Raw genomic sequence first — 26,330 nt, 5'->3', positions numbered from 1 at the left:
AGTTACAACGCAGATTCTGACTCTGTGAGTCTGGGTTGGGACCAGAGATTCTACATTTCAAATAAGCTTCTTGGTGATGCTAATGCCGCTGGTCCATACTTTGAGTAGAGAGGGGCTAGGGAATGCTCCAGTCTACCATTGGAAGGACGTGCAATCATCTTTTTACCTGATTTCCATGTTTTAAATACTTTTGAAAACATGATAACATGGGAAAAATGATAAATGTTACAATGTTAAGTCAAAAAATGAGAATATCAGTTTAATATTTAGAAGGTATCAGCTTTGTAGAAAGATGGTAGGAAGTTTCAAAAGTACACAGGTGCTTTTTGATATGGGCATTTTTTTTCTTTTTGCTAATAAATTTTTTTAAGCTGAGCATTTTTTTCCTTTTAAAAAATTTATTTAAATTCATTTGCCAACATATAGTGTAACACCCAGTGCTCATCACACCACGTGCCCTCCTAAATGCCCATCACCCAGTAACCCCATACCCCCTAATTTAGCATTTTAAAGCGAATTAAAAAAAAAAAAAGACGAAAAGGAAAGACACTGCTTCAACATCTCCTATTTCAAGAAGCCTGACCCATTCCTTTCTTTTTGGCAGAATTAGTCATTCTCTGAGCTTCTGGAAACAGCAATCTTCAACTTCTTTTAGCAGAGAAGACCTACTGTGCTATCCCCATGTCTGAAACAGAAAAAAAGTGGAGGTTCTCTGGTTGTAAAGAAGGTAGGCAGCCAGAGTCCAGCGTGCTCGGCCCCCTTCCCAAGTCTGCCTATCCCTACCCCAGAGCCAGTTTTAAAACAGTTTTAAAACCATAGCTGAGTACTTGGCAGTCCTGGCTCCAAGTCCTTCTCACTCTGTCAGGTAATGATGGATCTTCCTGCTGATGGACTCCAGTGCCCTGTGAATTCTTACAGAACACGGTTTCGAATGCATGTCCTCCTGTCGCCTAAACCAGGATCATGATTCATTATGTGATTCATGAATGCACAGATTAATACATTCAATGTCCTCTTGGCTATAATATGAGATGAAGCATGAATGTGATTCAGTCTGCAACAAGACATCTGGGGTTTGAAGCTTGAGTCTCTGAGCGTCTGAGTGTGCTTCCCTTCTCTCTACCTCAAAAATAGAGTTGCAAATGTTATTTCTTTGCAGGGAGTTCTGGCCATCCATCCATCCATCTGCTTACCCACCCACCCACTCATCTGTCCACCCAACCATCTGTCCATCCATCCCATCCATCTGTCCATCCATCCATCCATCCATCCATCTATCCATCCATGCATCTAACAAATGCGTACATAGCAACTGCTATGTGCCAGGCACTGTGGGGGTTCTGTGATGAATCAAGCAGGTGGTCCAGGCTCTCACAAAGCTTCCGGCTTTTAGAGAATACTGACCAATTAGACCCATAAATGTGAAATTATAATTTTGTAAACTGCTCCGAAGGAGAGGTTCACGGTTATGAAAGATTCTGAGATAGGCATGGCAGTCAGAAAGAGTTCCTAGAGGAACTGCGTGAGTGGAGAGTGACGAGTCAAAAAGGGAGGGAGGGAACAACATTCTAAGAAGAAGCAGCATGTGCAAAACCCCTATGGCAGGAATATGCTTGGTAGGGGTGATACAGGGCCAGCAGACAGTGGGGTTGGAGCAAACAGAATCAACAAGAAGCCAAAGGAAGATGTTCAAGATGAAGCTGGACAGATAGGAAGAGCTGGAGGCTGTGTTAAGAATCATATGCTTTATCTTAAGAGGAATGGGATTCCAATGCAGGGTTTTGACCAGGGGAGGGACATGGTTCGCAGTATGCCTGGAGCACTTAGCTGAGAAAGGACTGTAGATTAGGAGGAAGAGCTTCACGTGGTGGGGTGTGTGTGGGTTCACGGAATAAACAACCTGGGTAGCAGGGCTGCAGGGGAAATGGTGCTGGGGAGGTTTATGGTGCTTTTCTGGTATGAAAGGAGGTGAGGAGAAAGGGAAAGAGATTGAGGATGAGGAGGAGTCTCATGGTGGAGGTTGATAGGAGGCCAAGAGATGGGGAGACAGAAGTTCTGAGCAGTGAAGGGATGGATGATGGCATGGCCATGGACTGAAGCTGGAGGGCTTAGGCGCCAGATGTTAATTAAGAATACATAAGAGAAGGAGGAGTTGAGGATTTGTCTCAACAGAGATTCTGAGGAGGACAGACGTGAGGCTGGGGACACAGCTGGCCCAGATACCGGGCATCCTGCCTGCTGCTGTAAAGTTTCATGTACTTGAGGTTGGCAGGCTAGTGTCAGGGGACCACCGGGAGCCAACATCCAGTCTGAGGCAGCTGGCAAACCAGAACCAGAGAGCTCAATTCACTTCTGTGTTTTCTGGAAACTTTTACAATCCCACCACTGCAAATATGCCTAATGTCATAGCTGGCAATGCTCAGGTCTCTGTGTAAGGCCTGAGGACATGACTACAACAGGGTGCCCCGGTCCAGGACTCTGCTGGACAACAGCTGCCAGGGATGAAGGGACCTGCAGTCAGCCCTACCCAAAGGGAGCTTCGACCTCAGACCCAGTCGGTGGAAGGTCAGTTACAATGGCAAGAGGCTGTCTGCGGTCAACATCACACACGTCTCACAGAAAAGGAATTTGAGTACAATAAAAAGTAGAAAGGGAGGAACATCTGGGACAATGAAATGACATTTCCACCTGCTTCTGATTACATCTAATAGCCAGTGAGGGTGTGTGGGAGGGAGGACAGAGAAAGGGCTGTGGGGGCTGGAAGAAGTGCTCCCCACAGAGCCACGCCTTAAACTACTCTCAGAACACAGTTGTCCGGAAGCACACCAGCTCAGGGGAGCAGGGACACTTATGGAGACAACATCAGTGACCAGAAAACACACTGCACGTTTGGCAAGATTGATACTACTGTCCGTCTATGCTGTGACAGACAGACATGCCATGCACACCGTGGCTGCCAGGCGCTGGGTTTCAGAGAAGCCTTGCCCCATTAGCACACGCAGAGGAATGAGCTGGGCTGGTGCTAATTCCTTTGTTGTTAATAACGGGTCACATTTGTTGGGGAACTTACTGAGTTCCTGACATTTCGTTGAGGAGCTTATATCCACTACTGCCCATAATCCTCACCACTGCTCTTTAAAGGGAGGAGGGGGGAAAAATTAAAAAAAAAAAAAAAAAAAGGGATCCCTGGTTGGCTCAGCAGTTTAGCGCCTGCCTTTGGCCCGGGGCGCGATCCTGGATTCCCGGGATCGAGTCCCACGTTGGGCTCCTGGCATTGAGCCTGCTTCTCCCTCCTCCTGTGTCTCTGCCTCTCTATCTCTTTGTCTATCATGAATGAATAAATAAATAAGTAAATCTTTAAAAATTTTTTAAAAATAAAGGGAGGAGGGGAGGACAGCTCATCTATCTCCAGCTATCTTGATGAGAAGCTGTGCATCTGGTGAGGGCCCAGGCCACAACAGGAAGAGCTCCAGAATCAACAGACCCTTTAGTCTGCACACAATGTGCTTCCCAGGCTCCCGGAGCCACGGGTCGCTCTGAAGACCAAGGGCCAGCTGCTTACCACCCATGACTGTGATACCTACCACCTGCTCAGAATGGTGTTCCCTTTGTGTGTGGGCACAAGGCCATGGGCCAGCATGGGGCAGAGGAGCACGGGATTAAGGAAGACTCAGGACTTGCAAACAGGCGCACCCAGCAGCCAGTCCTGGCTCTTCGACCGACACACTGTGGCACCTCAGGTTGGAAGGTCTTTCCAAAGCCTCAGTTTCCCCAACAGGAAACAAGAGTCATGATACCTGGCTCAGAAGGTCACCAGAGCTTATCACATCAAACACCAGGCACACCACAGGGATTAAATACCACCTTTCACAGCAGAATTCTCTAGAGACAAGGGGTTCAATAAGGGAGTACAGAGGCCACCAACGGAAATGGGAGGTAAAAAACTGGGGGAATTTGGGGGTACCTCAGCCCTGATTCAACCAAACCATGTTTCAATTTAGGAGTGGGTTCCATTGTTTTCAAAAATAACATCAGTCATGATGATCATGATGGTAACCAGAGAGCACTGATTTAGAATAAACTGGCTGAGACCCTGGAGGTTTTGGAGGAGGGAGAGGCTTATTCTTCATGTGGTTCATCCTGTCCTTGGTCATCTCTTTATGCCATGAGAGCCACTATTAAGTGAATGCCCACATGGATGCTCCAGGCAAGGGGCTTTGTATCAAGATGTCACTTGATCCCTCCCAACTCTTTCGGACAGGCATTCCCTACATGTGACCAGCACAAACTGCAACATCTTTACTGATATAAATCTACATGTCCATTTCCATCTCCTCTGCCACCATCATCTCTTGTCAGGTAACTGTCACAAGCTTCTAACTAACCTTATTTTCACCTTTCCTTCTTCCAATCCACTAACCACATGGCAGCCTGTGATTTTTAAATATACAGTTGACTCTTACATCACAAGAGTTGCAAGAGTTGGTTTGACCTGTGCAGGTCCGCTTCTATGCGGATTTTTTTTCAATAAATACAGTACAGTACTATAAATGTATTTTCTCTACCTTACGGTTTTCTTTTTCTTTCTTTTTTTTAAAGATTTTATTTATTTATTCATGAGAGAGACAGAGAGAGGCAGAGACACAGGCAGAGGGAGAAGCAGACTCCCTGCAAGGACCCCGATGTGGGATTCGATCCCGGAACTCCGGGATCACACCCTGGGCTGAAGGCAGACGCGCAACCGCTGAGTCACCCAGGCATCCCTACCTTATGGGTTTCTTAATGACATTTTCTTTTCTCTAGCTTACTTTATTTGCGAATATATAGTATGTAATACAGATAACATAACCACATATGTGTTAATTGACTGTTCATGTTATCAGTAAGGCTTCCAGTCAATAGTAGGCCATTAGTCCTTACGTTTTTTGGAGAGACAAAAGTTATATGTGAATTTTTGACTGCCACAGGGGTCATTGTGACCCTGTGTTGTTCAAGGGTCAACTGTGTATTGGATCATGCCATTCCCTACTTCAAACAGAAGCTCTCAGAGGCTTCCTTTTGCTACTGCCCCCTGGCGTTACATGGCGTGGAGTTGCCTATGCGTTCCCCTGCAGATATATTCACTGTTCCCCGGGGGTCTTGACACACTGGTCTTTGAGCAGTGAACATAGTGGGCTGTTTGGATCTTCAAGAAGCTCTTCCCTCAAGCTGGGGCACCTCTTTCCATTCTTGGCAAGCTAATTCCTTCTCATTTTCTATATCTCAACTTCTTCAGAGAAAGATTCTTTGACCCCCTTAACAGAGAGCAGGTTACTCCCACAGAACTAACCTCAATTTGAAATGAAATCCTTTTTTGCTTCCCTGATTACCATCTGTTGTCCTCTCAGTTATCTCTGGGAGTACAGGGACCATGTTTATTTTGTTTCCCATTGAATTTCTACTGCCTAGTACAGCACCTGGCTCTTAGCAAGCCCCCAATAAGTATTCATCAAATAAATAAGCAACTGGTACCTGTTAAGAAGTAGGACTCCTCTTTTGGCAAATGCTGAGATATTACTTAATTCCTTATAGTTAATAACTGAATTCTCACTTGTTGGGGGTGGTGGGTGAGGGGGAGGACCACCTTTGGATGATGGTATATGATGGGGATGGTGGTGACCTTCTAATGACCCTCATCTGCAACGTAACTTGCTGTTCAAGGAGGGAAAACTTTCTTGCCATGTAGAATGTGATTTTAACTGTAACTGGCCACATAAGTGTAAAGCACATGTCATAATCCACTTGGTGACTGTAACAACTGTAAAGCTCACACCAAGAAGCAGTACAACAAAAGGACGCTAAGAGGCATCTTTTGGAGTAATCTCTGTTTACCATGTTAAGTGATGCCTCTCTGGTTGAGATGCCCTGGCTTGCATCTTTGGTTGGGAGGCTGTGGTAGGGTACAGAACAAAGGCAGAAATCTCCAGCAAGTAGAAGCTTTCTCATAGTATGGGTGGGGAAACTGAGGCTCACAGAGCCTACCTGCCACCCAAAGTCACACAGCTAGGATGTGAGGAAGATGGATTTGAATCTGGGCTTTCCTGACTCCCAAGGGGAGATGCAGTGCTCTGTATTCAGAGGTCTGACTTCTCGAAAGGGCCAAGCCTGGGAATTGAACTGAAATGACTTTAGAGAAAATGAACCTGCAACTTGCTGTCCTGATCCATTAGTGTTTGAGAGGGCAGATTTTTTTAGGAGTGAAAGCATGGCTGTGATCCCATGGCTTCATTGTGGGGTCTGATTAGGGATGAGAAGAGAAAGCCCCTACTGGGGTAAGGACAACCAGGTCCAGTCTGAAGGAGCTGGCTGGGTTCCAAGGCCACCTGGGCGGTTTTTAATAGAGATGCTTTAAAACAGGTCAATGATTTCCTTTCCATACTGGATACTTTGCATTTGTCCAGGCCGTTTCACCCCCCTTGGCTCAGTGCCTTCCCCAGGGTCTGGCTGGCTGCAATGGAGAAGGGGAAGGAACACCAGGATGGGACTCAAAGGTTCTGGGCACTGTTCTTGGTTCAGTCCCTGTGAGATCTTGGGCAAATCATTTCTTCTTCCGAAGTATCAGAGGCCTTGTGTTCAGTAGAGCAAGAGACTAGTGGCTCTAACCCAGGGTGGGAGGCAAAAGGGAATCTTCGGGCACTTGTTAGAAATCTGACCTATCTTCCCATCTGCAGAAGGGATGCTGGTGGCAGTGAGCTGCGCGAGGGAGGTGAATGCCAATGTGGACATATGGTTCGCATGCACCATGGCAGACGGAGAAGAGCCCCAAACATTTGCCCTATCAAATAAGCAAGGAAACAGCACTCATTCAAGCACACGCTTTCTTAAAAAAAAATAAAAAAGCAAAAGAGCACAAATACTCCTTAACCATCTTTGGAGAAAGATTTTTACATTCCCTCACTAAGGTTGCATCTTGCCCAAAAGAATGGTCTAAATGATTGAACAAGGACTCTGGCTCAGAGGGATGCCCTAAGAAGAGCTTGGGAATGGTTAGCTGGCCCAATATTGAGCCTCAAGGATTAGAGAAGCACAGGGGAGGGGACACTTGTCACTTTTTAGAAGTTCCGTGATGACCTCCCTCCTAGTGCTGGGGAATCCTCCTCTGTGTGAGTCTCAGGGCAATGGTGAGGCAGAAATGTCAGTGATCTGCTTTCCCTGGGATGTGGGTCCTGGCGACAGGGACCTAACCTCAGCTAGTGAAAGCCTCCTGCCTGACTCTGGAGCAAGGGGCTGAGAGAAGCTAGGCACATCTGTGTCCCGGGCACCATGCCAGGTTCTTCCTGTGGCCTGACTGAGCCTGTGGTCCTGGCTCCTTGGGTTTCTTAATTCCTCTCCTATCACTAGTCTGGTTCTCCAGCCTTCTTGGCAATTCTGGGAGCCACAATAGCCTCTGAACCTACTGTGATTCTGCGGAAGAGAGACAGAGCCAGTCCCTCCTACTTGTTCCTAAGATCTCAGCCTGGTACACAGTCCACATGGCAATGACTTATTCGTCTACAGATTTATGTGTGTATCATATTTTCTGCTATTTGAAAATATCAAGGAAATAGGTTTGCTATGTAATTCATAGAGGCTTCTCACCCAGCCTGGGAAGGGAGTTGGGGGCGGTGGCTTGCAGTCGCAAAGCCCATTCTCCAGATTTTTGGTTTGCCCTGTGGGAGTTTTTAGCTTTAGTTGTTGGCAACTCTCCCTGAAAAGTAAGAAGGGCTGGGTGGAATAAGGATACGAGATGCAGCGTACTCTTGGCACCTGGAAACCAGTATGGAATGCCACCTCACTGGTCTCACCTGGAACTCTCAGGTTTGGATCTGCACACAGATAAGCTTGGTGTGGTTGGTCTTGGACAAATGCTAACACATGACCTGGAAAGTACTCCCACGTCTATTTATCAATAATCAGGGCAAATGCTTCAAGAATCTATTACATATTTCTAGGTATTCATCCAAATGCTTTGTAAAGCACCACTCAGACCATAAAAAGAAAAGATCCACAAGGTCACAGGAAAATCATTTCATGTCCCTGTCGATGAAATTTACCACCGTGTACACCTCATGTAGTTACAAATCAGATTTCTCTTCTTGCCCATACCCTGTTCATACCAGCTACAGGTACACTTCCTATTCATTCCAAGGCCATCAAAATTTGGTACCTAATCTAAAATCTTGTGGAATTTTGCTTGGTTTAAATCTGGTGGCTACCCTCCATGGAAATTTCCCCTCAAAAAGACAGTTGACAGAGAGCCAGGCATTCAGAAGACTCATGCAGGGAAGAACGTGTTTGTTCTAAAAAAGTAAACCTTCCTACTCAGAAAAGATTTCTTTTTTCCTGCCAGGAAAGTTGAGAACAGATTGTAGGACTTCATCTTAGCTCATGGATTGAAAAGGCAAAGTCCTGGAAAGGAGGGAGAGTGGGACATTGTAGGATTCTGATGGCTGAGTACTAAAGAAAAATCAGTTGAAATGAGAGCTTCTTCCAAAGAACTCTTGATAATGAAAATATCACCATAGTGCTCAAAACAGAACAGTAATTAATGGAAGTGGTATTTTGGGGGCGTACAGATGACTCAGAAGCCAACAATGGGACGTTAAGCAATGTCTTCCTGGATCCCACAGTTCAGTGTTGTCATCGAAGGCAATGTGCCCAGTGATTTTTTTTTCATCTACACAAGGGATTCCACCTGTAGAAAACCTGCTAAATTACATCCATTTGCTCTTAACTGGGAACACTGTGGTCTACCCAAATATTCCAAACCTCTTGTGTTGGGCATGGATTGCATTCTAGAAAACTCTTTAACCAGAGCTATGACAATGAGCAATGAATTACGATCTCCTTCACTTCTCAGGTGAGAGTCTGAATTAGCAGTGCAATGGCCAAAAGGCAGGGAGGGAGAGGCAAAAGCCAGCTCCAAATATCCAACTGCCAGAAAAACTCCTTCTCAAAGGTGAGAGATGCCAATGCCTTTCCTTTTCATCCCATTTAGTTTCCGTTATTAAAATTAGCACCTGGTCAATTCCTTGGTATGAATAGAGGAGTCAAGCTCCGCATCTGATGGATGGCCCTTTCCTGCATTCAGCATGCAATGTCCAAGCCCTGGGGCAGCTCAAACATCCCACCTCCGGAGCTTCACAGATCCACATTCATTCTGTACCAGCCAACGCTCTCATCTCTTGTTCGCTGCACACAGGAGCAGGCCTGAGGTTTTGAGGTGGTCCCAGAGGCTTACTGTTTAGGGTCTTATAAGAGTGGGCTCTGGTCTGATCCCCATCCTAATCTTCAGATGCATGGTGTTTCCATTGTTGATGGGAAATAAGTTAACAACCTTCTCTTTTTTGAAATTTTTTAAATTGGAGTTCAATTTGCCAACATACAGCATAACACCCAGTGCCCCTCCCGTCAAGTGCTCCCCTCATTGCCCATCACCCAATCACCCCAACCCCCTGGCCACTTCCCCTTCCACTACCCCTTGTTCATTTCCCAGAGTTAGTTAGCAACATTTTCTTTATAGCTACATAATCTCTATGAATTTATCACATATGTAAATTTATCACAGCAACAGGGATGCTTCCAAGAGTCCCCGAGAGAAGGTGAATTCCAGGGAAGGAGCACAAAAAAGTAATGTCATTGCCTAGCTCAGTGGCAAAACCAGTTCACAGGTTGCTGTTTCCCCTTTCTATCTGCCTAGGATCTGAGTGTGGGTGTCAGGGATGTGCCTCCCTGCCCATCCCCGAAAGCCAGTAAAGGGCAGTACAATCCCAAGGCCACACTTCCCCTCCAGTCTCTCTCACACCCCGACGTCCAAGCTTCCTTCCTGCTGTGCCCTCCTATGTCTCTGAGGCCTGCATCCCAACTGCACTCTATGGAGGACAAGGGGTTAGAGAATGAAAGAAGGTTCTAGGCCTTGGAAATTTGGATGTGACCTCTTTAAAGTTATTTAAACAACTTGTTTTTAAAACATCCAGTGTTTATCCATGAAGCAATGTTATGGGGGGTGGCACAGATGAGATTTCAGGGAAAGGTCTGAAAAAGATAAAAATAGTCTTGGCTTTCTGAATGGAAATTCAAGCCCTGTCAAGGGTACTTCCAGACTATTTTTCCTTTGGCTGGTCATAGCAGAGAGCTTTCACATAATGATGGCACAGTAAAGAGCAATGCTATCACAAGAGCAGACGGCAGAAATTCTCCATGTGGGCCTGGAAGCCAAGGCAGGCATGGTCTTGGGTCTACCACAAATCTTGGCTCAGAGACCATCTTTACCCTCAAATTCTAGCACCAAGCCACCCAGATTTCCCCACCCTCTAAGGAGTGCTGTTCTAGGGGTGGCTGACTCACCATCATCTCTTCTGGGTTCCCGTTGGCTATCTCCACCACCCTCAGGGCAGGGTCCACCTTGACCTTGGCGCGGGTCATAAACTGGATGACAGATGAACTGTCCTGTGGAGGAAACAATACAACTCAGACTTTTTTTTAGCGATAGTGGTTAGGCCTTAAGGTACTGGGCAAAACTGAAATTCTAAGATTCCATGGGAGACGGACAAAAATGTTATCACTGAACCAGATACCTTCCCATCCCAGGTACCTACATAAGCAGAATTTTACAGTCTCTCTTGAGAATTCTTTCATGCCATGGTGGGTGCTGAAAAATGGAAGTTTTGCCAATCATCAATACATGCAAGCTTGTGTGCCATGGTTTCCAAGTGGTAAGAGCCAGATACTTGGATATTGATACTGACATATTCACAAAGAGTAGAAAATAAATAAAGCTGTTTAATTGTGTACAACAAATCCGGGCCTGGCATTCCATAGAAGGCATCTGATTTCTATTTCTCAAGCATCTTCCTTCTCTGACCACAACCCTCAAACCCTTTACATGAGTTACTTTTAACTCTTTCTTTACCCTTACAGGAGGGTGTCTGGGGGTCAAATCCATTTCACATGGAGAGAGGGTACTGGGTAGAGGGAAGGAGAAAGGGAAACATCTGGTTTTTAAATCAGGCTGTGGCCTGAGAAGCAAGGGGTCTGGGGTGGGTGTGGGCGTGTCTAAGACTCAGGAAGAGTCCACTAGCCAGATGCCGTCACAGGCCTTGGTGGGGGTTCAGATCCAGATAATGAGAAAATGGTTCCCAGGCAGGGATGCAGGAGGAATTTAGAAAAAGGGCAAAACTCTGGCTCCGGAAAGGGTCACGACCTTGAGCCAGTGGTACAGATGGTGCTATACTGACCGCAGTGGAGGAGCAGCCTGGCTTCAGGCGTGGAAACAGAGTGCAGGCTACTGGAGTGTTCTGCAGCCCACCTGCTGGGGGGAGCTGGAGCTCTGTCAGGAAGGTGTCTCGTAGTTCACCCACCCACATCTCCTCAGCCTGCCTGTCGCACACGGAGGCACAGATCAGATGCCAGCTTCCACCCACTTCTGGCAAAACCTACCCCCCAGAAGTGAAAGCAGAGGACTCTCATAGGAAACCGTTCTGAGGGAGCCCCCCACTCATCTCTGTCAAAGAAATCACAGAAACCTTCCTGGGATGACACATGGGGATGCTACTTTGTGTACTTTACTGGGACTTACGCACTAGCTCTTATTCTTAAACAGCAATAAAACCAATTTTATTCTTACTTTTATTTTTTTTAAAGATTTTATGTATTTATTCATGAGACACACAGAGAGAGAGGCAGAGACACAGGCAGAGGGAGAAGCAGGATCCCTGTGGGAAGCCTGATACAGGACTAGGTCCCAGAACCCCGGATCATGCCCTGAGCCAAAGGCAGATGCTTAACCCATGAGCCATCCAGGTGCCCCTAAAACCAAATTTAAATGCTTCTTGGAAGCTTGTCACTCAAGCTGCTCCAGTGAGCTCTCATGAAGCAGTAAATAATTTTGTATGCAAATCGTCTTTTCCTGACTTAACAGTTTTGCAGATTTGTGGCTTTATGTGTCAGGATATACTGTGTTTGCAAGCTTGGATAATCATCATCTTGGATATTTATACAACAATAACAGTAATGACGATGGTAACTGTCAGAGTCAAAGGCCGAGCAGATGAGCAGCCTGCCACAGGACAGGCCCCTGGTGGTTGTAGAACACTTTCAGAGAAATCTGAAGCCTCTTAATTTAAAAAGGCAGACCTTACATTTCAAATGAAAACTTGTTAGGATCAAAACAATAAGACCTCAAATTCCCTTGTCTGGTGCTGAATCTTGAGGTCAAAGGAAAATAAACACAACCATAGACACAGGCAAACCACAGGGCTGGAGCAGCTCCATAACCTTTGGGAGGCCAGAGGGCTCCCAGAGCCATCCAGAGCTCACTCCCCAGGGGAGGTCGTGGCTGGCTTTGGGGCACTGACCTTCTGCATGTCAAGCGCCGGGAGCAACTGATGCCCCATCTGGTTCCAGGTCGGCCTCATTTTAGGCTTTCCTCAGCACCTGGAATTTCTGGTTTCTGCAGAAAGGGCACTTGCAGGGAGAGTGATCCTCTAACGTCTACATATGACACCCCACAGCTATCTCTTGGGGTGCAGATTGGGCTGGATGGCCCTTGGGAACAGCAGTCCAAACTAATTTCCCTGCAAAGGAAATCAGAGAGAACTGTGCACAGCTTCCCCTGAGTGCGTGTGGGCTGCACCAACGACAGATGGACAGTGGGCGAAGCATCCTGTGTCCCCTCTGCCTGAGATTTCTCAGGTCCACATGCCACTGCCATGCCTAATTTAAAAACTAACGTTGGAAAGACTTTTCTAAAGATATTCATTCAGGTTTATACTGAACACATTTAGTTTTTCCAGAGGAAAATAAATAGAATCTCTGTGGCTAACATGCATATTTTATCTTCACAAGTGATTATTTTTAAAGCATCTTGTTGGATGTGGCCTTTCAGAGTCAGCAGCTCTTATGTTAAAATAAAAATCAGTGAATTCATATGACATTTTTAAAGAACCACTAATTCACTGACTGAGGTATTTTTAAATGAGGCACTTTTGATAAACTCAAAATAGGAAAGACAGAGTCATCTGAAATTCAAAAGTTGGACTTCTCTGAAGGTAGGTGTTGGCCAAACAAAGGACTGGTAAACAACCACCCATGGGTCAAATCTGGGCCTTTGCCTGTTTTTGTAAATAAAGTTTTATTGGGACACAGCCACACCCAGTCATTTGAGCATGGTCTATGGATGTTTTCACACTACAATGGCAGAGCTGAGCTGTGGCAAGAGACTGTATGGCCTGTAAAGCCTGAAATATTTACTACTGGCCTTTTACAGAAAATGTCTGCCAACCTCTGATTTAGAATTGGGTCCGGAGAGCAGAGGTACTGGCATCACTTGGGAGCTTGTCAGAAATACAGAATCTCAAACTCCACCTCCCAGGAATTTCCATTTTAATAAGGTCTCCAGGTGATTCGGATGCAAGCTAAAGTCTGAGAAACTTAAATGTGCAAACAAAACACCTGGTGAGCTTATGAAACTGAAGATGCTGTGTCTGAGTCATAGAGCCCAAGATTCTGCATTTCTTTTTTCTTTTCTTTAATTCCACATTTATAATAAGTTCCCAAGTGATGCAGATACTGCTGGTCCTCAGACCACACTTGGAACAGCAAGGATCTGTATCTCCCACCCTCAGCATCCTCCAGCAGTGAATTACCAATGGCATTTGCCAGAGAAGTTTTAGAAGGGGCAGAGTTTCTGAGAAAACCCACTTCAATGCTTTTAAATTCCTCAGGAATCACCTACTTTTAATTTATTTTTAATTTTTAAAAAATATTTTATTTATTTATTTGACAGAGAAAGACAGAGAGATCGAGAGAGAATGAGTAAATACACACAAGCAGGGGAGAGGCAGGCAGAGGGAGAGGAAGAAGCAGGCTCCCTGCTAAGCTGGGAGCTCTTTATATGGCTCAGTCCTAGGACCCTGGGATCATGACCTGAGCTGAAAGCAGATGCTTAACCAACTGAGCCACCCAGGTGCCCCGGAATTACCTTCTTCAATATTTCTGTGTTCAGCAGCATGTAAATGTCTATAGTACGACTTTCTTCTTTAGCAAGTGCACTAAGGTTACAGTGAATTGTTAGGCAAGAAATTCCTGGTTTTTCACAGTCCTGAGAAGAAAAATCAGAGAACTTACAAATGCTATTAAAAACAAAGACAAATGCACAGCAGTTTATGGAGCAGAGTGGTCCATGAGGTTCTATTCTGGTCACTACAATAGCAGGCATTCCCAGGAATTCCACAGTTAGATGCAATCATCATTCCTTCCTGCCACCAGAGGGCAACAGAGGGATTTCCTGCCCAGCAGGCACCAGAACATACTTTCAAGTCAAGCAAATGGGAAAAAGCCTGGTTTACCCTACCAAAAAATTGGATTTCACAAGGAGAAATAATCGTTTTTAAAAATAAACACATTTACATATTCCGAAATTGTTTTCCTTAGAGTTCTGAACACAAGATGTATTTCCTTACGTTATGTAACTTTTGCCTGTGCAGTGGCAATTATACTTTCATGTTCCTTTTTCAGGTAGAGCAAATAAGAGGGTTAAGAAGTCATAGGACTCAAGAAAACATATGAGTAAAGAAAAGCACGTTTGACCAAGAAAACACGTGAGTCACCAATAGAAATCTAAATTCCAAATTAAAGTTACAAAAGTGGAATTCTTCTCTTTTCTAAGGTAGGATCCAGAATGTATATACATAGATTTATGATGTTTCAAGGGTGAGGTAAGACTGTCAGCAGATACAGAGTCCTGTCTAACAACTAGATATCACTGTGCCTAACAATTCTAAGGGCTTTCAAAAGTAGTTGTGTCATCAGCACTAGGTAAGTAAAATAAAAAAAAAAAAGTAGGTAAGTAAAAAAAACACAAAACACAAAACAAAACAAAAAACCTGGGGAGGGGGGGGGGAAGAAAAACCCTCAAACCCAAAAAACCACCCCCATATTCCAAGTGGCAAACAGTCCTCCTTTTTTTTTGGTCAGGAAAAAAAAGAGAAAAAAAATGTGAGCAAGATGTGCCCAGCTTGAAATAAGGAGCTAAAGAGATGTAACCAAATATATGGGGGAAAGGAGGCTTTGGGAAAACTTACAATTCTATCTTCAATACCCTCACTTTAAAACAATGGAGGTAAAACTTATACATAGTGGACAGAATTAATCTTAAGGGCCCATCTTGATATATTTTACATGTCACACCCAGATCAAGATGTAGAACATTTCTGGTACTTAAGCAGGTTCCCTCATGCCCCTGCCTGTTGCTATTCTTTCAAGAGTAACCACTATCCTAACCTCCAACATCACTGCTAGGCTTGCTATCTGAATGTCATATAAGTGAAATTTTATATGCGTGCTTTGGCTCCAGCTTCTTTCAGGCATTACTATGTCTGTGAGATTCCTTCATGTCGCTTTGTGTGGTAGTATTGTTCATTACTCTGTAATATTCCCCTGTGCGGCTATGCAACAATTGTCTACCCATTCTCCTGTTGATGGGGATCTGGACTGTTCCTAGCTTTTAGCTATAAGAAGATTGCTATAAATGTTCTTATCCATGTCTTTTGGGGGATAGAAATACTCATTTCTCTTGGGGATATACCTGGGAGTGGAACTGCTGGGTCACAGGATAGAGAGATGGTTAGTTTAGTGGATCCTACCCAAGAGTTTTCCGAAATGCTTGTAGGAAAACCATCACTCTTGATTAGACTCATACTAGTTGGAAAAATGTTTTACTTTGTGTTTGGTGGGTTGCAAAGGTTTTCTTTTTGCCAGGCGATGGAATTTGGAATGTAAATTTAACACTTTGATTGAAACCTCAGGCTGAAAAATAGGAGTTGACCACAGTCCTTGTGACTTTATACGCCAATTGATGAAAACCAGATTTGGGAAATAATAAATGCCAAATAGAAAACTGGCCTCTCATCTCAGACTTGCCTTCCTGGTGAGGACCACCCATGTTAACCCAACTAGTAAGCAAATTCTTACCAAGACTTTTCTTCCAGACTTTGTGAAAAAGGCAAATATTGTATGGAAGATATTTTCTTGCTCCTGAGGGATGATGCAGGGGGTTGGGTTTTTCTGGAAAGAACAGTTTCCCTTCTCTTGGCCCACCTGAAAGTGAAAAGAAATCGATCAGAGTGGTCTGACCCAAGAATGAAATCATAAGCTTGCAATCCCTTCTTGCAGGGGTGACAACAAAGTCATCTCTTCCCCCTCATCCATTGTCCAGGGGACAATATGGCTGCAAAGCTGAAGGGCAGGGTAGTAGAATCAACCAGGCCAAACAATCCTAAGTCCTTAAATAATCAAGATGAGATGGCATACAACATGCAAATGAGGTGTGACTAGGAGATAGCAAGACTTTTTTTTCTTATAAATTTTTTTTATTGGAGTTCAATTTGCCAACATAAAGAATAACACCAGTGCTCATCCCATCAAATGCCCACCTCAGTGCCCGTCACCCAGTCACCCCCACCCACCACCGACCTCCCCTTCCACCACCCCTAGTTCGTTTCCCAGAGTTAGGAGTCTTTCATGTTCTGTCTCCCTTTCTGATATTTCCCACTCATTTTTTCTCCTTTCCCCTTTATTCCCTTTCACTATTTTTTATATTCCCCAAATGAATGAGACCATATAATGTTTGTCCTTCTCTGATTGACTTATTTCACTCAGGAGACAGTGAGACTTAAGGAACAAACCAACCTTATACTTTACGGTTTCTAAAGCATATTTATAAGCCTCCTTGTAGCTACTCTCTGAGATAAGCTTTCATGCTTTGTCCAGATGAAGAAAATGAGACTCAGGTTAAGTCATTTGCCAACAATCACAGAGTTCAGAACCCAGGTTTTGAAGCCAGGTCTTCTGAACCCAAGCCTTCATGCATGGTCCACTGCCAGAGGTTTTCAAACTGTGTTCCATGGAACTCCTAGGGTGCTGTAAAACCCCACAGTCATCTTCCTAGAGAGAAGAGGCACCTAGCAGGACTTCTCTGGGCCCCATTCTCTGCTCTAACTAGAGCAGCAACCACATATAATGTCACTTAAAATGAGGGTTCTACTCCAAAAAAAAAAAAAGGTTGGGCAGTCACCACACTGAGCCATACGGGAGCTTATATGCCCCTGAGCTCTTGGTGAGTTATCTGATCTTGCTTCTGATGGCAGTAGCAAGAGTGCTGAGCAACAGCAACATTAAAAACAAAACACATTGAAACAACAGTGTATGGTCTTCCATGGTGGTTTCTTTCAGAACAACACTATTTTTGATGCCTATACTGAGGAAATGTTGATAAAACCTCAAGACTTCTTTACCTAGATCATCACACCACACTGGTTGTGGCCAAGGACCAGATAGAACTTAAGGTCAAGTGGTAAGAGTCATAATTAGTAATTTATAATTTAGGATTGTGTTTATAACCCCATTTCTAACCAGAACTGTCTGTTTAAATCAAACAGTTGATTATTATTTTTAATACCCTTGAGGAAAACATAGTCTGTTTGAATTTATATAAGAATGTTTCAGCTTCCCACTCATGGTAGGGAGCAAAACTTAAAATTTTTACATAAACTTCTAACTTAGGCCAACAGTGCTAGTCTTTTCATGATGAACTATAAAATAAGACTCCCAAATGTGCTGCATTAATCTCAATTTTATCTTTGGTCTAAACACATATGGCAGGATCTACTATATATGCCTAAAAACAAATAAGATGAAAATCTATTTCCTCAAACTGATTATTAGAAAAGAGAGTGTAGTCTTTACCAATCTCTCATAGTTTAGGATTTATTATTCTTTAAGAATATCTCATAATTTGGGACTGTCTCAATTACTTTATTGGAATCATAAAATCTGGGAAGACATGTCAGTCTGAAATACTCTCAAATCAATACTGGTTTTGGCTGCTTTTAGAGGTCCATGAGAGGGATTAATGGGAAGGCAGAAATGAGATTTAACATAAACTTAGGGATTATTCCTGGGGTGCAAGTGTGTCAAACCGTGCTAAGTATTTTAAAGCTCATTTTGGAAAGCAAAACAAGTACTGAGGATTATGAATAATCACAAGAAAAATGAGAAAAACTGCTGCAATGTTACACAAATGAGCATTTGTGCTTTGCAATAAAATTTCAGCAAGAAGCCTGGATTCAAAATGTACTACATTTCAAATTAATTAGACAAATTCAAGATGATATGCTCTGGAAAACTGTGGACTAAAAAGTGGCTTCATTGTGATATACACTGGTCTCAAAAGATATACATCTGTACAAAATCATTTCAGGAGATGTGAGAATGGGAAGAGTAATATAAATTAGTATATTATTCTTACATAATTTTAGGTATGCAACTGCATGGTTAGGTTAAATATTATAAGTGGAGATTATTTAATTCATGTTTCTAACTTCTTTTATTGAGGTAGAATTTACATTCACAAACATGCACAGATCCTAAGGGTCTGATGAAATTTGATAAATGAAATCACTCACATCACCACCACCCCAGTGAAGGCATAGAATCTGTCACTCACTCCACAAAGTTCCCTCTGGTCTCCTAGTTCATTCCCATCTCCTACCTCCAAGGCAACCACACTTCTCATTCCTACTATGCCGGCAAAAAAAGTGTTAAATGTGCCTCATTAGGGAAGTGGGGGATTGTGTTATTTGAGGGTTACCCTCCATTTAGGCAAACAGGGCACACCGTGGATGGCAAACATTTCATTCATCGAGCATTTGAGAATTTTAACACATTGTGCCCATGTTCTTAATTCCAATCACTTTTTGCTCTGAAGCATCCTCCACTTTCCCTGTCTTCGGGGTGGACATTTGCTGAGAGGCCACTGGGAAATGGTCCTTCTGCAGCCCGGGCAGAGGGTGGGGGTGGGGGCACATTCCTCTGTTGAGATGACTGGGCCTGACCACACAAACACATTGGTCTGGGTTTAGAGAAACAGAATCTCTGAGTCTTGCAGGATGCATTCGTCCTTAATTAAAATCAGGGATGGGGGCAGAGTTTCTCCTGGCTCTGCAGATTGGTGCTTCAGGGTCTCTAGGCTGGGAGAGAAAGTGTAGGATCGAGTCTCAGCTCAGCCAGTTTCACTAACTTCGGGTGTGGGGAGCCTGGCACTGTGAAGACCCCCTTCCCCCACAGATGGGCAGAAAGCTGAGAATGGCAGGGTGAGGAGGGGGTGAGCAGCTGCCGAAGGCTCAGGGCATGCCAGGTGGGGCAGAGCAGAGCTTAGAGCTTCCCTCTCCTTTCCCCTGGAGTTTCGGGGGCTAGTGAATGGGGTGCTGACAACCATGTGATGTTATCCCATGTGACATCTGATCTGCTCCAGTGGAATCTGGAGAAGGGAAATGGAGACTGAGTCTGTGGTGAATGAAAATCTCAGCCAGTTGTGCTCCCGACTGTGGTTACACGGGAATCACTTCAATGGGGGGGGGGCATTTTTCTGGGAGATTTAGGGGGTTCTTCTTTCAAAGGCAGAATGAAGGTTGCTTCGTGCTACATGGGTCTGATTCCCACCAGCTAATCCTGCTGCAGGCGCTCCCTCAGCTAGAATTGAGCAACTCAGATCCTGGCCGGGTCATAGAAGGGAAGGATTTTTCTATGTTGGATAGATATGTATGCGACAGTCGCAGTAACACCTAACACTTGTGCAGCCCTTACTATGTGCAGGTTCTGAGTGCTTTACACATACTAGCTCATGCAGTCCTTGCCTCAGGAGGGGAGTACTATTGCTAGCCCCATTCTACAGATGGAGAAACTGAGAGGCAAGGGGAGGCCAGGTGACTGCCTGAGGACCCCTGTTAGCAGGCCATCCAGCTCCAGAGCTGGTGCTTATGACCACCTCCCTGCCTCTCAGGTATAGAGGCTGAGGATGGGGTTGGGGTGGGAGTCATGGATCAGCAAAAGTGGAGGAAAACCAGACCTTCCTGTTCCTACCTAGGTCAAAGGGAAGGAAGCACTAGCCTAGCAGCCTAGAACGCCAAGAATCCTCCATCCTGACCCATTTCTGCCACTGTGGCCAAAAAAACAACTCCTGGCCAGAGTGTGGGAGATAAAAGTGCCTGCTAGCTGGGGGGCCAGGCTGCCTTGGGTTGGAAGGGGAACAGAGTATCCTGGAATGTGGTTTCTGGGAGGCAGCCTGCAGGTCACACAGTTCCTTGGCCTCAGCTGACAGATAAGGAACCAGAGGCCCGGAGTTCCAGACCTCATCCAAGGTCATGCAACTGGTTGCTGGCAGCAGAAAGCACCCAGTGAAGGATTCCTATGGGACAGATGGTCTTGATGAGCACTTGACAGTCCCGGGGGTCAGCCCTAGCTCTGCTTCCTGCGAGCCATGCCAGTTCGGGTCTTCAGGGCCTCAGCTCCTCATGTAAAATTAGGATGGTGGCCTAGGTAGTTACTAAAGTTGTCCTCACCTGCTAATTCCATACTTTGAGGACTATCTGTGCATTTTGTAAAAGTACGGGGCCATCCCCTCTCACATTATGTAGACAAGCAACTGCTGATCCCCCCACTAGCTTGGTTCTAACCACGTTCTTTGCTTAAAATCAAGGGGAAGTACTGTTTTCTTCTCACGTTGCAGACAATCCAAACACCACAGTGCTCATTTCCATGGCTGGCCAGGGTCTCTGTGGCCACTACCCCCTGCTCATCTCTGCCCACTCACTTCTCATCAATTTTCCAGACTATCCAAGTCCACATGCTTCCCATGACATGGCTGCTTATCTTCTAGGACCTCTGGGAGCTGGACGAGGTCCATGTCTATTGGAATGTGAATAAAAGGACTTCACCAAAAACACAACACAAAGGACACGACGATGCAGGACACAGAGTCAAGGCTGGATTCTGCCAAGGCAGCTATTGAGGGTTTTCTGCTGGCTTTTGGTCTCCCCTGCTCCCCTCATCCCGACCCCAAAGAAAACATTATGTAAGTCAAAACCAAGAGATGGTGGTGATTTGGGAAACTGTGAGGAGCCCAAGGAGAATGTGGACATCACTTGGTGGCAGGGTCCGGGTCAGTCTCGGTCAGGAGGGTTCATGGTCAGAAGCCAGCATCTAGAGCTTTTACTTTAGTAAAGTCTTTAGACTTTCCCGGCTGTGGTGGTCCGATCAAGGGGCTGGGGAAACAAAGTATTTCCACGTTATGGCCGAGTGATAGAGGCCTGCATAAAGTCCTCAGAGTTGTTTGGTGACCTAGAATTAGAGAAAGGACACAGATCTCCCCCACTGGGGGCCCAGAACAGAGTAGCCCTAATGAAGTCTTTGTCCCTGGGCCTGAAGACTTGAGAGACAGAGAAGTCCTTTGATCTGTCTTCTGAGTCTCATTCCCCAAGCATATCATCCTGGAAATCAATTCCAACTGCTTAAGGCCCCATCCCTGTGCTGAGTTCAGATAAATGGGAATAATACTGGCTAACATTGGTACTATTCTAAGAGTCATGCACTGAATCTATATAATACCCACACAGAGAATACTGCGATCAGTAGGGTGACCATATCATTTATTGTCCAAACCAGGACATTTTTTAAAAAAGATTTTATTTATTTATTCACGAGAGTTAGAGAGAGAAAGGTACAGACACAGGCAGATGGAGAAGCAGGCTCCATGCCGGGAGCCCGATGTGGGACTGGATCCCGGGACTCCAGGATCACGCCCCGGGCTGAAGGCAGGCACTATACTGCTGAGCTACCCAGGGATCCCCAAAACCAGGACATTTTTTAGAATAAAGTGGGGGAGTCAACCAGATAGACTAGTAAGATAGAGACCTCTATTAGGGATGGCCAGGCAAACTGGGACATCTGGTCTCCTTAATTTTTATCCCTGTTTTACAGATGAGAAGACTGAGGCCCAGAGTGGGTAAGTAGCCAGCCAAGTACCTAGATGGTTCAACTGTGGAAGGAACACCACCTCTGAAGCTGTCCCCAGCTGTCCCTTCCTGTTTCATCATCCTTGGGCACAGGCTGCACAGCCTCTGTTCCCCACACATTTGGATCTTCATCTCACTGTCCATCTGCTCACAGCCCTCAGAGCAGCAGTCCTGCTGCCACCATGACTCTTATCTACAAATTTCTCCCTCCGCCAGCAGTCAGCCTGTCATGATCTGCACTCTGGACTCAGAGGAGGTGACGCTTCACATGGATCTTGGAAGATAAAGAGGACTTCCAGAGAGCAAAAGTGATTAAGGGGGAGGTAATTCCAGGCAGGGAGGAATAACATCTGTGAAAGCACAGAGGTTCCAACAGTAGACTTGATCTAGAGGGAGCCTAAGAGTTCAACATGGCTTAGGTACTAGATGAATGTTGGGTAGTAGTGGTGAGAAAGGAGGCAGGAGAGGTGGGTCTTGGACACAAAGGAGAATCTTGCAAGCAAATCTTAGATTGGGATGGGGGGAAGCACTTACCCAGATGGCGATGAATATGTCTTAAAATGAAGGAACCATTTTTCATCCTGGGCATGTGGTATTACTGGTTTGTGTTTAATAGGCTAACACATAAATGTCTCGTTTCTACCAGCATCAGCCCATTCCTTGACCATCCCATCCAGGAATGAGAAAGCTCACCAAAATGCCCCTGGCTTGATGTACAAAGTGGACTTCCCTGAACACAGTACACGGCCAGTACAAGAGAAGTGTGGGGGATTAAATTGGCATGGGAACAAAACTCAAATGATGCTTGAAGTCTTGACCAATGTGGGTTTTAGGGGAAGTTTGATTTAAAAACTCTGTTGAATTGACTTGGATTAAAGAGGGTACAGGTTCATTTTTGAATAACATGTGTTTCATGTTAACTCACATTTATCTGTTAATCACTGGCTCTGTGTTCTCTGTTACATCCTCGGGCCACTTTTTCATATCGTATTACACCCATCACAGCTGATGGCAACTGGGTAAACATGACCTGTCCTCTGACTTACCACCTGCTCCTCCAGATTCACACGCCCCTTGAGTTTGAAAACCCAGAGAATGTTTTGAATGCCTACTTGACTAATTCAATTATCTACTGCCTAATCTTGGAAACAAGTATCAGAAGATAATAGGCCCCCTTCGGCTACAGGAGGCTCAACATTTACCACAGTGGCTTTGGCGATATTAATTTTAGGATTTCAAGGTTTTAAGTAAAAACAATACTTATATAATGATTGAGCAATGATACCAACTGGTTAATTAGGCTGACCTAAGATGTTTACTGACAGAAAGATAAATAAAAACTATGTATTTTCCTTTCAGCAAAATATAAACTGTGATAATAGTCTTTTCCAGTCTTAGAGAGCTCCTTAGCTTATGACTTCTTAAATCATGTTGCTTTGATTCACTATTGAGTGTTTCTTAGTATTGACCAAAGAATGGGAAAAGAGGATAATATTTTACCAATAAATCCTAAAACAAATATTTTTCATGTATTACCATTCATTTTGAGTCTTTGTAATAATAATAAAGATGCAGAATAATGCAGAAGGGGGGCTGCTCAAAGGCTCCATTTATTTACTCTAATTTTTCAACTGCAAGAACAATCTTAACAAAAGGGCAGAGAAACCAATAACACCCTGGGTACTTCCTCCTCACAGATAAGCCTCGCTTTAGGTTACTAATATATTTGAAAGGTTGAAAACACAATTTTTGTATGCATGCATCATTTTGTGTAAAGGAAGGATTTCTCAAAGGCATCTTCTGGGAGACCTTCCTGGAGCATGGATTCTTTTGCTTTGTGCAAAGGGCCCTTGGGTATCAGTTCAAATTCTGATTTTCTGATATTTATGTCTGTGTGTAGCTAGAGAGTCCAACACATTCATACAGACAAACAAAAGGCAAAACACTCGGATGATCACAACAATATGAAGTAAATTAACAGGAGGCTCCGGCTTTGGCTAGTCCCTCCTCACCTTGATCCTCAAATCAAGAACATGCTGTTTCTGAACTGAAAAAGGTAAATAAGAGCAGAGCAGCAGTCTGTAAACAATAACCCATCTCCAAACGGGCAGAGCTGGGGATGGAGCAAGAGGAGCAAGGAGTTTAAGAAGGACCTGATGTCAGGATGCCTGGTTGGATCAGTGGTTGAGCATCTGCCTTAGGCTCAAGGCATGATCCCAGGGTCCTGGGATCGAGTTCCGCATCAGGCTCTCCACAGAGAGCCTGCTTCTCCCTCTGCCTATGCCTCTGCACACAGCTCCTGCCCCGTCTCTCATGAATAAATAAATAAAATCTTAAAAAAAAAAAAAGACCTGATGTCATTGAATTTCCAGATGGGCAAAGACAGTCACTTTAAAAAAAGCCTGAAAAGATCATAAATTTCACTTGAGATGTCTCCTCTCTTTCAAATTGAAAATGATCCTCTAAATAAAATGCTTGTTTCTTCTTACCGTCTCCCCAATCCCTTAAGGTCACCACTGCGGTGAAAGGTCAGGGTGTTACTGAGACCAAAACTGAAACAGGAAATAAAAGGGCAAAGCCTCAGAATCAGTCTTCCAGAGTGAAGGGAGAGCGTAATCCATCGTCTGGTTTTGACCTCTGTATGAGTCTGCCACTATTTTATAAAATATTTCACTTCTTATGATAAAAGCCAATGGTTTTTCCCTTTCAGCAGCTCCAGGGTTTGGCGAAAACAATGGTGTTCCCTCCCCGCTCTCCCCACACCCTTTTCCTCTGGGTGTGGCCAGCCCATGGGCTGAGAAGTCAAGAGTGCAGGCTGCCACCAGTGCTGCCCTGTAAAACAGAATTCATTTACATTTAATCACAGCAAGACTAGTCTTCCTGATGAGGCCCATTTCTCAAGCATGGGGATGGCCTTTTCCTGGAGTTAAAGGGATACAGATGGGAAGTACTTTCAGAGAAGCAGTGACACAAAAGAATTTCCAGATGCGGTCAGATTCTCTTTAGTGAAAAAGTGAGACATAAATACATTATCTGAGCGCTTGACATGCATGCCAAAAATGTTTTCCTTCCACAGATAATGAAGCATTTTGGAGAGAGAACAGTCTGTTGATTTGGGTAATAAATGAGTCAGTAGCCCTCACGTTGGACACAACACAGCCCTGGGAACTGATTCAGTTTATCTAGATTCTGGGTCCAGCTTAGACCCAGCTTATGGTAAAGAACAAAGTTCATCTCTAGTTTACATGAAAGGATAAAGTAACACACCTACTGATTCACTGAGTTATTGCAGCATTTATTAGATGTATCACTTTATAATTATCCCTTTATCAAAAAGCAAAGAGGTGTCTGATTGGCTCAGCCTGCTGAGCATCTGTCCGACTCTTGGTTTTTGCTCAGGTCATGATCAGGGTCATGGGACTGAGCCCCACATCAGAGTCTCCTCTCCCTCTGCCCTCCTCCTGCTTGCAGGAGAACTCTCTCTCAAATAAAGAAGTAAATAAATAAGTAAAATCTTAGGGCACCTGGATGGCTCAGTCAGTTAAGTGTCTACCTTTTTGGCTCAGGTCATGATCTGGGGTTCCTGGAATCCAGCCCTGCTTCTCCCTCTCCCCTTGCCTCTCCCCCCAGCTCATGCTCTCTGTCTCTCAAATAAATGAAATCTAAAAATAAATAAATACAATCTTAAAAAAAAAAGAGTGAAGAACAATTTTCTGATTGCCGTCTGTGTAGCCATCTGTCCTAACCTTGCACACAACTTTCTGAGAGTAGATACAATCAGAGCAGTAAAAAGAGAAACCTTAAAACCAAAGTTTCAAGACTTCATGAGAGGCCTAAATAAAATATGCTGCCACTCCCCAGTTTGGATCATTAAGGAGATGTGTGAGTGAAGCTGGTTCCTGGACAGCTGGGGAGAGAATCACTTCTCAGTGTCTAACAATGTCGAGAAAGTTCCTTCCGGTCAGAAGAAATGTGGTGTGGATGTCAGAGAGGAGTTTTCCTGTTTTGGGGTTTTGGAAGCATCCACAATTAGTCCTGGGCCGGTTACACGAGAACCACGTGTTACCGATGAGCTCTGTTTATCCTCAACGAGATTTCCTGTTAGCAACTTCAGTAACAACCCCTCGCCCAGCAACGACAGGGCTCTGTGTCATGTCGCTTTTAAGGAAGGAGGGAAGTAAACTGCATAATCGTTGACTTTCAAGGGGACCAGAACAACCCCGCACGCAGCACAGGCATTCCAACTGGCCCACACACCGGTAATGGAGAGTTAATGCTTCCAGATGTCACAGCGGCCCCGGAGCACCAGGACCCCGGGCTCCTTGATGAGCTGGCGCGATCAGCAGGGAGATGTCACTGCTGGCTGGATCCATTCACTCTGTCCACAGGTTAGAGGGCAGCCACTGGACCACACTGAGCACGGACAGCCCAGGCTGAGCCTTGTCCCCACCTTCCAGAGTG

At 44.8% G+C, this 26,330-nt stretch overlaps 1 protein-coding gene across 2 annotated transcripts in view; it reads right to left on the bottom strand.

Annotated features, from left to right (window-relative positions):
* Positions 1 to 26,330, bottom strand: part of ITGA9 (integrin subunit alpha 9) — a 337,293-nt gene that overhangs the window by 22,497 nt on the left and 288,466 nt on the right. The window contains exons 24-27 of one of the 2 annotated variants that reach the window (XM_041733739.1): positions 15,991 to 16,116; positions 14,000 to 14,119; positions 10,366 to 10,467; positions 515 to 685 (exon numbers count right to left, since the gene is read on the bottom strand). In XM_041733739.1, coding sequence (XP_041589673.1) covers positions 674 to 685; positions 10,366 to 10,467; positions 14,000 to 14,119; positions 15,991 to 16,116 — 360 coding nt within the window. In that variant the 3' untranslated portion in view covers positions 515 to 673. Of the gene's footprint in view, positions 1 to 514; positions 686 to 10,365; positions 10,468 to 13,999; positions 14,120 to 15,990; positions 16,117 to 26,330 lie in introns of those variants that run through there. The other variant, XM_041733738.1, reaches the window with a different exon arrangement.

The sequence above is a fragment of the Vulpes lagopus genome, chromosome 19, assembly GCF_018345385.1.
Source record: "Vulpes lagopus strain Blue_001 chromosome 19, ASM1834538v1, whole genome shotgun sequence".
NCBI classification, from domain to species: domain Eukaryota; kingdom Metazoa; phylum Chordata; class Mammalia; order Carnivora; family Canidae; genus Vulpes; species Vulpes lagopus.
Note: the sequence above shows the minus strand (reverse complement) of the source record. Positions and strands in the feature narration are given on the sequence as shown.